This window comes from Notolabrus celidotus, chromosome 7 (assembly GCF_009762535.1).
Source record: "Notolabrus celidotus isolate fNotCel1 chromosome 7, fNotCel1.pri, whole genome shotgun sequence".
Classification (NCBI taxonomy): domain Eukaryota; kingdom Metazoa; phylum Chordata; class Actinopteri; order Labriformes; family Labridae; genus Notolabrus; species Notolabrus celidotus.
This window is the reverse complement of record NC_048278.1, coordinates 23,025,461-23,042,260: the sequence shown is the minus strand read 5'-3', so window position 1 is coordinate 23,042,260 and position 16,800 is coordinate 23,025,461. Positions and strand designations below refer to the sequence as shown.

The window sequence follows — 16,800 nt, the reverse complement described above, 5'->3', positions numbered from 1 at the left end:
ACTACAATTGTAAGCACTAATTAGGTCATGATCTTGAGGGGGAAAAGAATGTCCTCGAAACATTAAAAAAACAAATAAACAGAACTTATTAACAGCCTATTAAAAAAAAGTATTATCTGTCTTAACAGCTCATTACTCTGTGCACACTGTAGGTGGATGTCTTTTCTTTTATAACTCAGTTTTGAAGGTATTAAGGCAAATGGCAAAATACTCGCCTGAACTAGGCTTTATATTTATATATATATATATATATATATATATATATATATATATATATATATATATATATATAAACTTATATATGCAGTTGTGCACATAAGTTTACATACCCTGGCAGAATTTGTGATTTTTTTGGCCATTTTTCAGAGAATATGAAATATAAGAGAAAAACTTTTTTTTCACTCATGGTTAGTGGTTGGGTGAAGCAAATTATTATCAAACAACTGTGTTTGCTCTTTTTATGTCATAAAGACAACAGAAACTACCCAAGAAATTATAAATTCTGCCAGGGTATGAATGAGCACAACTGTATATAAACTCTTTTTTCTTTTTTCTTTTTTTACTGTAGGCTTTTATTTTGAAATGTCTGCCACTGAATGACGTTTGTATCCGGAAAAGGTGGTACTTTCGGTTCCTGGCGCGGGAAAAAGGAAAACAAGACGCTTTGACAGAAGCTTATGTTTACGTTTTTCTATCGACCTTTTTTCTCTAAGTAAGAAGCGACAGCTGGACATTAATAAGACGTGGACAAAACGGTAAAAGTACCAACTGAGCCGTGTTACTTCTAACCTTTACTTTAATGGTGCGTGATGACAAAATGAATGCTAAGTGTACTACTTTAAAACAGGCTACGTACAAGTTTGCTAACTTGATCAACGTCATGCTGAATTATCTCAGACACTCGAGGGTAGCAATGTTAGCTTTATGCACCCAGCTCAAAAACTTACAAGTTATACATCCTTTAAATTGACTTACATTTACCTCAGTAGGTATTTGAATCATTGCTTTAACATATATTTATCTTATTTAATTATTTATTTAACTATTTATTTCTTGTATTCATTTGATCTTGTTAACACTACCTTATTTTAACTTTTCTTTCCACTATTACTTAATTTAGTAATTTTACTGTACTTTATTTATAATTATGTCTTTTATAATTTTACCATCGCTGTTGTTTTCTGTCTCTGTTATTCTGTGAAGTACTTTGGGCTGCATGTTTGTATGTATGAAAGGTGCTATATACAGTTGAAACCAGAAGTTTACATACACTGTATAAAAAAACACATAATCTTTTTTGTCTCACCGTCTGACATTAAATTAGACTAAACTTTTTATCTTTTACGTCAGTTAGGATTGCCAAAATGATTTCTATTTGCTAAATGTCAGAATAATGATAGAGATAATTTATTAGAGATTTTAGTACTACTTTCTTCAATGTCAAAAGTTTACATACACTATGATTACTGTGCCTTTAAACACTTTGGGAAAGCCCAGATGATGGTGTCATGGATTTGGAAGCTTTTGATAGGTTTATTGACAACAATTGAGTTAACTGGAGGCACACCTATGGACATATTTTAAAGGCACAACTCAAACACACTGCTTCCTTGTGAGACATCATGGGAAAATCAAAAGAAATCAGCCAAGATATCAGGAAGAGAAGTGTCGACCTCCACAACTCTGGTTCATCCTTGGGTACAATTTCCAGATGCCTGAATGTTCCTCGTTCATCTGTGCAAACAATTATACACAAGTATAGACACATTGGGAATGTCCAGGAATCATACTGCTCAGTAAGGACACGGCTTCTGTGTCCCAGAGATGAACGTTTATTGGTGTGAAATGTTCGTGTCAACCCCAGAACAAAAGCAGAAGACCTTGTGAAGATGCTGGCTGAAGCTGGTAAGAAAGTGTTATTGTCCACAGTCAAACGAGTCCTGGGCTGAACGTCCACTCAGCAAGGAAGAAGCCATTACTCAAAAGCAACATTAAAAGGCCAGATTACAGTTTGAAAACGCACACAGGGACAAAGACCTTAATTTTTGGAGACATGTACTGTGATCTGATGAAATGAAAACTTAACTGTTTGGCCATATGACCATTGTTACATTTGGAGGAAAAAGGGGGAAGCTTGCAAGCCTGAGAACACCATCCCAACTGTGAAGTGTGTCAGCATCATGTTGTGGGGGTGTTTTGCTGCAGGAGGGACTGCTGCCCTTCACAAAAAACATGGCATCAGAAGAAAGAACATTATGTGGAAATATTGAAGCAACGTCTCAAGACATCAGCCAGGAAGTTAAAGCTTGGGCAAAATGGGTCTTCCAAATGGACAATGACCTAGGTATACTGCCAAAAACTCCAGCAAACTATTGTAAGAGACTTGTGGAAGGTTACCCCAAACGTTTGACCCAAGTCAAACAGTTTAAAGGCAATGCAACCAAATACTAGGGAAATGTATGTAAACTTTTGACTTTGAAGAAAGTACTACTAAAATCTCTAATAAATCATCACAGTCATTATTCTGACATTAGCAAATAGAAATAATTTTGGCAATCCTAACTGACCTAAAAGAAAAAAAGATTAGTCTGATTTGATGTCAGACAGTGAGAAAAAAAAGGTTATGTCTCTTTTTATACAGTGTATGTAAACTTCTGGTTTCAACTGTAGATAAAGTGAGTTGAGTTTACAACCCATGTATAACAGATTTCGTTGGTTGATAAAACAACATCTAACCATACAATACAATGTTTTTTCATTTGCAGGCTGACAGGAAGACCAACGTACAAATACCAACCTTCTGAAGTGCCTTTAAACAATGTTGAATACATTCAGTTAGAAGTGGAATAAAAGTTCACGTACAAGTTGTTGACAGACTCAAGGATGAGGAAGTGGGAGGACCGACTGAAGAAGGTGGAGCAGCTTGCTCAGCGTTCCAGGTGAACCCGCTGGCGTCGCGATACAAACCTCGACTGTGGCCATGTCAGCCTTCCTCTGTCTGGAAGATCTTCCCTCGTCAAAGTATGGCCATCAGCTTCGCTCAGAGTGCAGAGAGGTGACACGAGACAATCCCATCGTTGTGTTGTAACTTAGATTTCTGAATCAAGAATTGCTAACATTTGTGCATTGCATCCCCAGGCTGTGCATATTTTTGCACTTGAAAACGAAAACACACCCCCAGGGTCAAAGGATCTACCTGGTTACCAGTTACACTGAGCTCTGGCATTACTACCGGTAAATATCTCAGTGCAAAATGACATACATACTTGATTCAGAAAGTGCAGTATTTACATGAATGGTATTTGGCCCCTTGATGTTTGTTTTTTTTTTAATCAGGACTTACACTCAGTCTTTGATGCACTGCTACGAAGTGATACCAGAGGGGGCTGTTTGTACGCTGTACTTTGATTTGGAGTTCTACAAGCCCTCAAACCAAGGAGCTGATGGGATAGCTATGGTGTCTTCGCTCATCCAGGTAGAGACTTTGTCACATCTTCAGTGGTTATTTAATCTGTCACAAGCTGTTTGAAACCTTGAGTAGGCAGCAGGTTGCTTCAGTTTCAGAAAACAACATACAGGGGCAATGATTAAAAATAGATTCAGCATGGAGGAAATAATCCCACCAAACTGAAGGCACATGAAATCTTTTTTTAAATATGAAGCATTCTTTAAATCTAACATTTAGTGGATGGAACTTCAGTTATCTCTGTATGGTTGACTATATTTTTAGGGCTGTACCCAATTAAGAAATGTATCTGTCAGAAGCTATTCATTCCTTTTCCACAGTTTTGCAGCTCAGCGCAACACCAAAGCTCCATCAACCTACATAGGACTCACATTTAATCATGCTTGTCTTCATGTTTAACCCCATAGACTCACATTTTGGTGCCTTTTTCTGTCATCTTTGGTAGTGAACCAGTGCCTTTAGCTTCTGTCTTTGCTGGTTTTGTGGTTCATGGTCAGTTAGAGAATTTCAGACGATCTTAGAGTTACAGCCTGCCGTATGTTGCTGCTTGATTGCAGTCGACAACTGAAAGTGCAGAGACTTGACTAAGTTATCTCAAATGATGATAAAAATCATCGTTTTTTTTGGTGGACAGCTATAAATTGTACATGGAAAAGGGGACAGAGATGCACTCTGGGTGCAGATATGTAGAGGTTGATAGTTCAGGATTTTTGTTTCAATAAGGAGTATTAACTTACTAAACATCTTAAAAAGTGCTGTACAAATGATTCAACAGTGATCTAAGGTGCATTCCACTTTTTTTCAGTTTGCATACTTCACCTCAACCTGCTCACATAATAAAACAGTGATAATAATAATAATAATAATAATAATAATACTAATAATAATCCCTTTTTTTTATAAAGCACCTTTTAAAAACACGGTTTACAAAGTGCTCACAAGCAAAATAAATAAAACACTAACAAATAAAAACAAACACAAAGAGAACTCAACAGCAAAGAGAGCTTAAATAAAAATTAGTTCAGTTCAGACAACTTTATTAATACCCAAAGGGCAATTCAGTTTACAGTTATCCTGCCTTGAAACAAACAAATGCAAAACATTCACAGCAGCATATAGAAAACCACATTTACCATCACATGTCAGTGCCAAACAGATCAGCAGGATCAGCAATAAATACATTAAATCCAATGCATTAGGAAGTAAGACACACCTGAGACTCCAAATATAGCATAAGCCACAAATTGATTCCAGTTTAGCAGGCTGATAGCTGAAGGTATAAATGAGTTCAAGAATCTGTTTTTTTTTCCTTGGTGGTGCATGATAGCGCCGCCCCAGAGGGCATATGAGAAAAGTCAGAGGAAAGAATGTGGCCAGGCTGTTGTTTTATTCCTCTGGCTTTCTGGACCACACGTTTCTTCCAGAGGGAGCTCAAGTCCTTCAGCTGGACTCCAATAATCTTGGAGCAGACTTTAAAATCAGACATCAAGAAACAAACACAAAAAACCCAAACAACAATTTGAACTGACATCATAGGCAACCCAAGTACCTGAGGATGTGTAATGTGACCAAAGGGACCAAGAAAGTAAGACAATTAAAATATAAAAGGAAAGAAACAATGAATAGGGACTACAAGCAGTAAAAAGGAATAAAGTGCTTAAAGAGGGGAAAAAGCAATAAGGTGAAATAAAAGCAATACATAGATACATAGATAAGATCATCAAAGTAGATGCAGCATTTAAGGATACAACATTATGAAATACATTAAAATAGAATAAATGAAAGCTAATAAGCTAATAGACAATATATGAGGTAAAGGCATAAAAAGAGATAAAAGCATTATGCAGATTAAAGCTGTAAATCACTATGAATAAAAGCAGTAATGAGATATTAAAGAGAGTAAAACAATTAAAGGACAGTAGGATGAGATATAAAGTAAAATGATGATAACAGTAGTAAGAAGATGACATCACATAAAAGCAAGTCTATTAAAGTGAGATTTAAGAAGGGATTTGAAAGATGTTACAGATTCTGGCAGCCTTAATTCCTCAGGCAGGTGGTTCCAAAGTCTAGGGGCCCCTGATTGAAAATGCTCGGTCCCCTTTAGATTTAAGCCTAGACTTTGGAACAGCAGTATGTTCCCAGGAGCTAAGGCTGCAGGTCGGTTTGAAGGTTGTTAAAAGTTCTGAAATATAGCTTGGAGCCAGATCCATACATGCTTCAACAGTGATCAGTAAAATCTAAATTCTAAATTCTAAAACTAACGGGGAGCCAGTGGAGGGAGGCTAAGACTGGGGTGATCATGTGACTGTTGAAACAAGTAAGAAGCCTGGATGCTACGTTCTGGTTATAGCTCATCTCAGCTATATGCTGTGCTTGAGTTTAAGGGCCTTTAACTGCTATCTAACAACTGCTGTAACTGTGGTTAGAGGGCATTCTGTGTTCCTGCCTCAAACCTTAAGAGCAGGATTCAAGGAGCAAATAATGGTTACAGTTAGATTTTTGAGCACGCAAAGTTGCATGCAAATGAGTAAAACATGCTTTGTGGAAATAACTTGTGCACGTGTAAACACTTTTTTTAAAGAAATACAGGGGTAAATAAGTTGTAGAAAAACTTAAACTTTAATGTTTTGCATAGCTCTCTCTCTTTCTCTTATTCTCCTCTATCGCTGTTTCCAACCCCAACTGGGTCTCAGCAGATGGCTGTCTTACATGAGTTGGTTCTGCTCGAGGTTTCTGCCTGTTAAAAGGAAGTTTTTTCCTCGCCGCTGTAACTAGCTAAATACTGCGAGGTGCAATGCTCATGGTGGATTAAGATGAGAGGACTGGATCTTATCCTGTCTTGGTGTTGGGTCTTGTTAGTAATTTAACATGAGTACGGTCTAGACCTGCTCTGTTTGTAAAAGCGTCTTGAGATAATGTGTGTTGTGATTTGCTATACAAATAAAGATGATTGATTCTTTGATACATTACACTACCGTTCAAAAGTTTGGGGTCACCCAGACAATTTTGTGTTTTCATGAAAACTCACACTTTTATTTATCAAATGAGTTACAAAATGAATAGAAAATATAGTCAAGGACATGACAAGGTTAGAAATAATGATTTTTATTTGAAATAATAATTTTGTCCTTCAAACTTTGCTTTCATCAAAGAATGCTCCCTTTGCAGCAATTACAGCATTGCAGACCTTTGGCGTTCTAGCTGTTAAGTTGTTGAGGGAATCCGAAGAAATGTCACACCACGCCGTCCGAAGCAACTCCCACAAGTTTGATTGGCTTGATCCCAGAGGAAAATTTTACTGCTTAAGGCTTTCTCTTCTAAGTCTCCGGAGACAAAATTGAGATTCTCACTTCAGCCTCATCAAGTTTCAAATTGCTCTCATTAGCTTCTCCTAAAATTCACAAGGAGAAACAGTTGAGACCATGACATGAGTCTTATTTGAGACTTAAATGAGAGATCTCATTAATGTCTAATTTTCTCTTTCTATATATATATATATATATATATATATATATATATATATATATATATATATATATTTTTGGCCTTTTTGCCTTTATTTGTTAGGACAGCTGAAGAGAGACAGGAAATGCGAGCAGGGGAGGATATGCAGGAAATGGTCGACCGGCCAGGAATTGAACCGGAGACCCCTGCGACGAGGACTGTAGCCTCTGTATGTGGGGCGCTTAGACCACTAGGCCACTAGGCCACCAGTGCCCAAAAGAATCCACTCCTTTAATTGTAATAATCTGGCTAAACCTGGTCAGACCTTTAGCGGTCTATATTTTAAATAAATCGTCTGTCGTAAGAAATCTCTTTCTTTTGCATATTCTCTCAAATCCGCTAAATCTTTGTGAAGTTGTTTTGTTCCACACAGACTTGTAAAGGAAGGACCATATTGTGAAGTCAAAGAAGAGATCATTTGACATCTAAATAGCTGATCTTGCAAGTGGTTGAAATGTTTGAATCAGAATTGTAAGTTTGTGGACAATTACATTGAAATAATTTTAATTTTGCAGGGCACTATAAATGTTAATGAAGAGATGAGCTCAGACTCTTTCTTTGCTCCATCTGAGCTCAACTTGAGACACAAAAACTGAGTCTGACAAAAACAAATGGATGAGGTTAGATTGAGACAATTGAGAGAACTCTCTGATTTCTCCACCTGAGCTCAAAAGGAGTCACAACACCTGAGAAATACCTGAGAATCATTTCAGATTCTGACCAGATCTCCTTTTGAACTGAAAGGGAGACTAAGCTGAGACTTTTTTTCTGGAGGCAAGAATGAGAAACAGGAGACATAAGCTATAGTCTCATTTTGCTTTCAAACAGATCTCATTGTTGTCTAGGAGACATAAAAGAAACACTTTTGAGATCTCCTCTCTAATTTTCTTTTCCTATGGGATGGACACTTCTTGCGTACCATACGGTGAAGCTGCTCCCACAACAGCTCAATGGGTTTGAGATCTGGTGACTGCGCTGTCCACTCCATTACAGACAGAATACCAGCTGCCTGCTTCTTCCCTAAATAGTTCTTGCATAATTTGGAAGTGTGCTTTGGGTCATTTTCCTGATGTAGGAGGAAATTGGCTCCAATCAAGCGCTGTCCACAGGGTATGGCATGGCGTTGCAAAATTGATTGATAGCCTTCATTATTCGAAATCCCTTTTATCTTGTACAAATCTCCCACTTTACCTGCACCAAAGCAGCCCCAGACCATCACATTACCTCCACCATGCTTGACAGATGGCGTCAGGCACTCTTCCAGCATCTTTTCACTTGTTCTGCGTCTCACAAATGTTCTTCTGTGTGATCCAAACACCTGAAACTTTGATTCGTCTGTCCATAACACTTTTTTCCAATCTTCCTCTGTCCAATGTCTGTGTTCTTTTGCCCATATTAATCTTTTCCTTTTATTGGCCAGTCTCAGATATGACTTTTTCTTTGCCACTCTGCCTAGAAGGCCAGCATCCCGGAGTCGCCTCTTCACTGTAGACGTTGACACTGGCATTTTGCGGGTACCATTTAATGAAGCTGCCAGTTCAGGACCTGTGAGGCGTCTATTTCTCAAACTAGAGACTCTACTGTACTTGTCTTCTTGTTCAGTTGTGCACCGGGGCCTCTCACTTCTCTTTCTACTCTGGTTAGAGCCTTTCTGCTTTTCTCTGAAGGGAGTAGTACACAACGTTGTAGGAAATCTTCAGTTTCTTTGCAATTTCTCGCATGGAATAGCCTTCATTTCTAAGAACAAGAATAGACTGTCAAGTTTCATATGAAAGTTCCCTTTTTCTGGCCATTTTGAGAGTATAATCGAAACCACAAATGTGATGCTCCAGATACTCAACTAGCTCAAAGAAAGGCCAGTTTTTCAGCTTCTCTAACCAGCAAAACCGTTTTCAGCTGTGCTAACATGACTGTACAAGGGTTTTCAAGGTGTTTCTAATCATCCATTAGCTTTCTAACGCGATTAGCAAACACAATGTACCATTAGAACACTGGAGTGATGGTTGCTGGAAATGGGCCTCTATACACCTATGTAGATATTCCATTAAAAACCAGACGTTTGTAGCTAGAATAGTCATTTATCACATTAACAATGCATAGAGAGTATTTCTGATTAATTTGATGTTATCTTCATTGAAAAAAACTGTGCTTTTTGTGACCCCAAACTTTTGAACGGTAGTGTACATAAAACAATATTAGGTGATTAGGTGCTAGATGTGAAAGCGCACTGAAAAGAACAAAAGAGTAAATCATCATTTTGAAGCTAGCTGAAAAAGGCACCAGTTGTCTACAGCCGTTGATCAGCATGCAGATAATGAAGTATGTGGTACTCAAAGTTTTTATGGGGAAGCTCCCAGACCCCCTGTGTCGCCTGAATACAGGTTATTCATCTTACTTGATTGTCTTTATCTACTTGAGATTACTAACCCTTAATGATTTTGGACAAAGGATACGTTTCATTTAAGCATACCTCATAGTCTATATCCTCTTTGTTTTTCTTTTGTAAATCACATGCCTGGTAAGCGTTTCATGTGTTGACAGTATGTTTGTGACAAGCTAATGGAAGTTTATGGGATCAAAAGCTCGGCCAAAGATGTCCTCAATCTGGACTCCAGCACAGGAGAAAAGTTCAGCCGACATCTCATCTTCAATCTCCAGAATGCAGCCTTCAAGGACAACATTCACATGGGTATGTTCTGTGTAAGATAGAGGAAGCAGAGACGATTTGATGTGTTAATTCAGTTCCATGGAGAAATAAAGCTGCCATTGGTCAGAAATGATAAAATAAGTGAAATAATGACAATAGTGAGGAAACAATAACTGCATGAATTATTTAAAAAAACATTTTCATATATTGTCTGTTTTGTTTTTATAGGCAGGTTTATCCATGTCATTCTGCAACCAATCCTGAGCCTGTCCAAAAACAGTTGTTTCCTAAATGTTGGGATGAATTCAACAGCAGAAAATGGCCAAACACGGTTTGTATTTTGGACCTCTTTAAATAATCTTCATTATACATCTCTTCCTTCAACACTTTATCATTTCAATGTACTGACAGCAGGGCACATGGTGTATCTGAGGAGAAGCCAGCAAAGGCAGATGAGCTGGCTGAAAGTCCACAGACCAAGAAGTGCAAGAAAGAAGACCTTAGTTTCCTTCAAGTAAAAAACAAAGATGGTGACGGCAGCCTGTTTGTGGATCTTGGTAGGTGATTAATAGTTGTATTACCCCTATACTAGACACTTATATGAACCAAATGTTTCTATCCAACATCCAGGACCCCTGTTTCTATCATTTTTTCATACTTTCACAACAACAGGTGTTTACACCAAGAACAGAAATTTCCGACTTTACAAGTCGTCCAAACTGGGAAAGAACGCAGCGTTCACAGTGTCAGAGGACAACAAGTTCACTGCCAAGCCTGAGAAAGGAGCTTCTGAGGAGGAAAGTGTATTCTTGGCTTCTTTAGTCTGTAATTTGAGGTACATTTAATTCTTTATAACTCAGTTTTTTTTTTTGCGTTGAATCACTTTCTCCCTATCACTTTAATAAAGCTTTTTTTTTCACAATCAGTTTCACAGGTCAGAAGATTCTTACCTGCGACAACCGAGAAATGAAAGAGTCAAAAATCTTGAGGACTCTAACCAGCAGGGATCTGCTGCATTAGCAGGTAACATTAAAGTGACAACAGATTCTTCTCTTTATATAATCTATCAGTGTAACAAAAGTTTAAGTTATCAACTCTTCCTGTTATACGTCACTAGCAGACTCAATCTCTGGCTATCTGTCGTCCCCTCATCAAGACGTGGACAACTTTGTTTTAACTTTGGTTCAAAAGAATGGCATACAAGGAAGTAAGTGTTTCATATGACAGCATATATCTATTTATTTTTTATTTGCAGGTCTATTTTACATCAAAGGGCTGTAACTTGTAACTAGTTGCATTATTGATGTATATTTTAGTATGTTATATGTCAGAAATGTACAAAATAGCCCTTCACAACTGTCGAAGGCCTGTCATGATATTTCAACTAAAAGTGAGTCCAGAAATATTCAGATAGTTTGCATTGATATAAAACTGTGAGCAGCAGCAATCCCTCATATTTTGAAACGTCAACCAAATTAATGTGGGGTATTTTTTTTGTGGAAAGCAGCAATAATGAATGAATATATATGTTGTTGATGAGACTCAAATTTCAAAGCTAAAGATGTCAAATGAACACCTTTATAAGTCAGTACAATGCAACTGCACAACAAACTACAGGCTCTAAAATGAGCATGCAGATTAATCAATATCTCTCTAGAACAATTTCAACAAAAAACAAACTTTATAACCTTAATGACGGAAATTATTTTATCAGGACTGGTCCATTAGACTGTATTCTTTTACTTTGGCGAACTAAAGAAACGTGTAAATGTTGTGATATTTGTTGTGTACCATAGTTTTTGTATAACTAAATAAATCAATTAATAAAATAGGCTTCTGAGTATATCTTTAAAGTGTTTTAAAGTTTACATCGTCATTTGTTAGGTGTTCTAATAATAATAATAATAATAATAATAATTCATAGGATTTATATAGTGCTTTTCTTAATACTCAAAGTCGCTTTACAAAAAATAAAATAAAGTAAAAATAAAACGGGTAGATAAAACAAAACAAGGGCAGAGGTGGGGTGGGGGTAGAGGTCATGTGTTGTATGCTTTTTTGAACAGGTAGGTCTTGAGGTGGTTTTTGAATGATTGAAGTGAGTCAGAGTTGCGGATGTGTTCTACACAAAGATTGATCACCGTCACTTTTACATCAACAGGCATCAGAAGATGGAACTACTTTGCTTCTGAGCAACTGATCGTGTATGACATCGCAAAATACCGCTGGTGTGAAAACGTGGAAAGGTTTCATAAAAGCAACAACATTATGTACGTTAATATATGTTTTTATGGAGTGTGTCTGTGTGTGCAAATGCACATCGCTCTTCTGATTTGGTCCCTTTTCTCTGCAGGATTGTTGTGGATCTCAGAGAAGAAGTCTGGTACCAGAAGTGTCACGATCCTCAATGCAAGAACTTCAGGTCCTCAAGTATGTAATGACACTAAAAGTTAACATTTTGCAATGTAAAGAACTTAAGGTCACACTATGAGCTGTCTGTTGGGTACTTGTCTTTACGAGGGTGATGATGGAAACTGTCTGAGAAAACAATTTCTGTTCCAGGTTACCCTCTGCCTCAGGAGGTCTGCGTCAGATACATCCTGACACAGGTTTGTCTGCTCTACTTTAACTCACAGCTACACCCTCACAGCTGAGATGTCCTGAAAATCCAGTTTTGTTTTTCATCTAAATCTCAAAAACATGAACTTCTTTTCATGCAGCTGTGTATGATCATGTTATCTGTTCACTGACAGGATGATGAAGACCAGGCGTACTTAATGGACAAGTCTGGCAACATTGAGCTTTGCCAGACACCAGAGCAGAGTCTACAGAGCGTGATACGTCCAGGGGAGGACTCTGCTGATGTGGGGAGACGGACAGGACGACCAGGACTTTTTAGAGGGCCTCGAGGACTTCGAAGGAAACAGTGGAGAAATCTCTGATCAGCTTCTGCTCAAATGTATGGCAGATTTTGATTCCCCATAGAGGATAAGGTTAGGCTGTACAGTACCAAAGATACTGTTGACACTTGTTTTGTAGTATTCCCATAGTGTAATATTGAATTAATGGCTTATAGATGCACTATAAACAAATGCATTTATCAAAGCATGTCCACAATGTCAGTATGAGGCTGCTATGTAAACAAATGACTGACCAAAAAAATGAAGTAATATAAAACATTTTAAAGGAAGTTGTACTGTGCATAAATTACACTTAAAAAACATTCTTGTGAAGTTCAAAACATTTTAAAGTCAGTTTTAGAAATTACTTTCATCCAAAATTTGACTTTCGAAACATTAAAAAATGTTCAGTTACATTCAGTACCATGATACTCAGTTTTTTAAAAGTATGAATGTGTCATAAGTCAGACTTTACAGTTTCCAAGATACATTGATTACTGCACTTGATTGACAACTTTAAAACAAAACAATAATCCACAATAACCCACCCAAAATCACAGACTTGATGCAGAAGGTTTGTTCAAAGTATTTATTTGGTACAGTGGACAAATAAAGATACTGTACTGGTAACTGCAGCACAAAAATGCACCTTCATCTTTTCATACCCTAAGAGTTAAAAAAAACATCATGGCTTGAAATGTCAATGAAGCTTTGACATGATTAGCTGTGTTTAATGATCATAATTAAGTCAAAACTGTTTTGTTAAACAGCTTAATTGCTTCTCCGTTTAACGTCAAGACTTTTCAAGGACCGTTGGTGAAAATCAAATGTGAAAAGTTGACGAGGACACGGAATTAAATTTGAAAGACTTAACATGAACCGTGATACCACAGTTCCAATAATATTTACCCTGAATACTCGTGTTGTGCATTATACAAATGACAGTGTGCAGCTTAATCCTGCAAACTGTGGCACTGAAATGGGGAACTTAAAAATGTCAGAACTGCATCTACAGCAACATTCAAGATTTTTCATGCAGTATTAAAAGAAAACAGACAAAACCAAAGAAGGCACAAAAACAATCTGTCAAGCAACAAGATTCCCAAAGAGGCTATCACTTAAATTGTGCATCCAAACAGGTTTATCTCTCCTTTAGCCAACAGCACTTAAAACATGGGAATGGGCACGATACTCTGCATACAAGTAGACTTTTCAGCAGATACACTATTTACAGGTTTATTGATTACATTAAATATCATCTTAAATACATGGCCAAAACATTAAATAGTCTGGTATATAAATACTCAATATTTGTCACTGTTGTCAAAGCGAGTTTATAAGATATCCATTTTGCAGCACTCAAGAATAAAAATTTGCAAATATCTTTTGCTGGACCTTTCTGACTGTGGAGTACTCAGTCACACGGAAAGTTAAGGCAGTTCAGGCTGGAGTCTTGTGTTTTTTTTTAACCTTGAACAATTTATACCAGTCACAAAGATGACATGATCTGCAATATTGAGTCAGTGCTAGCACAAACAAAATTAGTGGCACAATTTCTAGATGAATGAGGGACAATATATACTTCAAACTGGGGGTATTAGCTTTTTCTTGTTTTGTTTTGAAGGCAACCCCCATACAACTCTTCTGGTATGACAATTGAGAGAAACCTCCCTGCTCCTCTGTTCTGTGTGCTCTAAACGATTGTCTCTTTCTAAAAAGCGGTCCTTGCTTCCAGCTTACATCTTGATTTTGGCATAAAGTTCATCTATCATCCCTCTGAAGCGCCTCCGAAGCTCATCCCTCTTGGCCTTCAAAGTGGGCGTCAGCAAGCCGTTTTGGACAGAAAACAACTCTGGATGTATCGCAATAGCTCTCACCTGCAGAGAGAGAAAGGAGAAAAAAAGAGTGAAAAGAAGTTTCTGAAGTAGAGTTTTAACTGCCCAGAGGTATTACAGGATAATCTTCCTGTATTGGCTTGGTTATCTGGTTTATAAAGTGGCCAAAAAATATGTTTCTTTAAGCCTAAGCATCTTCAAAGTGCTCCTTTGTCCAACCATCTAGTGTTGCTGTCAAATGCTACAAAGAAAAGAAGCGTATAATTACAATTTATAAATTATAGGTGATACATGTCTGCTTGCAAAATGCCTTGAGAGCTCAGTTATCAAAGTGGTTGGTGATTAAAATATATATATTTTTTAATAAATGTGTTGTAGGCTTTGAGAAATGTCTTTGGCAAGATTCAATGCAGAGTTTTTAAGGTTTTTGATGGAGTCAAATGCGTCAATAATCACCTGCTCAAAAGACTTGAGCCCTCCTTCTTTCCCCAGCCTCAGGAGGTCCTCCAGTATGGCAGTCTTTACATCCTAAAACAATCACAAAGACGTTAGCATGCATGCTGAATGATTGTGGGGCTGTACCATTAGGCGCACTTGATCTCACTAACACGCTTGGGCACTTGGCGTGCGCATTCATGTGCTTAGTGTCAGTTCTTAGTGTATCCCGTTTCTCCAGCAGTCAAAAGTGCAGTTCACTTGATTTGCACTTTATCTGTACTTTCGGTGAGACCGCAGCTGAGCAGCATTAGCCCAAGTATAAATCCCACAATACATCTTGTTGGTGAAGTTTATTCCCACAAAGTTATAATCAACAACCACAAGATTGCTGCTGGATGCCACTGAAGAAGTTTCAATGTAAGAATGATGTTTTAAAGATGCAAAACGGGTAACTTATTCAGATCATAACATATATATAGCCGTACGTTTGCTGTGAGCAGGTCCACGGCAATTAATAACGTTACGTTTATTTTATAAAAGGGACAACGTATGAAACGCTCCAATCCATCAACTTGAGAATAAAGAATGACCTTTTTACCCATGTACCGAGTAGTTTATTTTTCATTTCTTTTAATCAGATTGTGGCCATGAATGTGACACTACTTGTATCTTGGTATGCAAAGATGTTCTTTTAATGATAATTTGGAGTATTTTAATACAGTCACATATTACAGTTGATGTGGGTACAGCAAAGTGATCCAGTGACCAAAGTACTAATTTTGCTCTCTAGGCCTACATCTTACCATAAATCATTGGTGGCTCCTCTTAAGAAAAAAGCGCCAAAACAATCAGCTGCATTTTTTGTCTTAGGGAATGTTATCCTCTCAATCTACTGCGATGAGAGGGAGGGTCAACAAGTGTGTTCTAATTGCTTTTAAAAATCCCTGCACACTTGACCACTTAATACATGCTTAAACACTATATGCAAATGTTCCTTTAACATGGCAAAATGTCACCAAAGTGTGTGCGTAACCAAACCAAGAAATGGGATAGGGCCAAAGTGTGTCTATGCCCCTGATGTTAAAACATCTCACCGGATTTGTGCACAGCTCAGAGTAGGATCCTTCGACTCCTTTTTTCTTTATCCAAAGAGGTAAAAAGTCCGGATCAGGTACCACTATCCCCACCAGGCAAGCCTGAATAATACAACACCAATAAAAGGAGATCAGTGCCACACAAGTTGTATAAAACTGGAAAAAGAACAAAACAGCACTTCCAATTATAAAACATATCTGCTATTTTGCTTTAGGGTTTCAAATGTATGACCTACCTGTAAGCTGTCACCGTGAACAAAAATCTGAGCCACTGGATCGCTGAGACTGTAGACTGTTTCTATTCTCTCCGGAGCGATGTATTCTCCTTGTGCCAGCTTGAAAATGTGCTTTTTTCTGTCTGTGATCTTTAAAGTTCCATTCTAGATCAAAACAGGAGAAAAATACATATTGAAGTTCAGTTTCAGCTGATGCTTTTTCAATAGACAGTCAATACATCTGCACACAGCAGAGATCAAAAGTGCGCTTCAGCTTAATCTGCGTACGGGAAGCCATTTCCCAATGTCTCCTGTGTGCAGCCAGCCGTCCTCGTCGATCGCCTCTGCGGTTTTCTCAGCATCCTTCAGGTATCCTTTGAATACATTTGGTCCTTTGACACATATCTAAAGGGACGGAGGATAACAAGCGTGAAAATCACATTTACACAACTAGTGACCTTTCAATTAATCAAAGTTTTGAACAGGCTTGTGCCATGACTTAAGCATGTATATGGAATAACACTATGGTCAGAATTTAGTGTTTGTATTTTCTTTCTTAAGCATGCCAGCCTTATCTTTCATCTCTGCTCTGTTAAAATCACTTGTTTATCATAATTAAGTTAATTGTAAAAGTCTAAATGTGAAATAAAGAACACAAAAACATTATCCTATTCGGTCTATGTTTTTCAATATTACTG

General features: G+C 37.6%; 2 protein-coding genes across 2 annotated transcripts in view; one reads left to right on the top strand and one right to left on the bottom strand.

The window, feature by feature from the left end:
• The first annotated feature begins 604 nt into the window (after window positions 1–604).
• Window positions 605–13,902, top strand: primpol (primase and polymerase (DNA-directed)). The gene is given in 19 exon segments (XM_034687375.1): window positions 605–755; window positions 2,766–2,929; window positions 2,932–3,042; window positions 3,045–3,055; window positions 3,139–3,174; window positions 3,176–3,234; window positions 3,337–3,475; window positions 9,515–9,662; window positions 9,849–9,951; window positions 10,032–10,177; window positions 10,293–10,455; window positions 10,547–10,608; window positions 10,611–10,643; window positions 10,741–10,827; window positions 11,782–11,890; window positions 11,974–12,050; window positions 12,183–12,229; window positions 12,374–12,483; window positions 12,485–13,902. Coding segments are annotated over 18 exon segments (1,608 nt in total). The 5' UTR covers window positions 605–755; window positions 2,766–2,883; the 3' UTR covers window positions 12,606–13,902.
• Window positions 13,095–16,800, bottom strand: part of acsl1a (acyl-CoA synthetase long chain family member 1a) — a 24,362-nt gene continuing 20,656 nt past the window's right edge. The window contains 5 exon segments of the mRNA XM_034687376.1: window positions 13,095–14,397; window positions 14,812–14,883; window positions 15,888–15,989; window positions 16,124–16,267; window positions 16,391–16,507. Of these exon segments, the coding sequence (XP_034543267.1) occupies window positions 14,257–14,397; window positions 14,812–14,883; window positions 15,888–15,989; window positions 16,124–16,267; window positions 16,391–16,507 (576 nt within the window). The 3' untranslated portion in view covers window positions 13,095–14,256.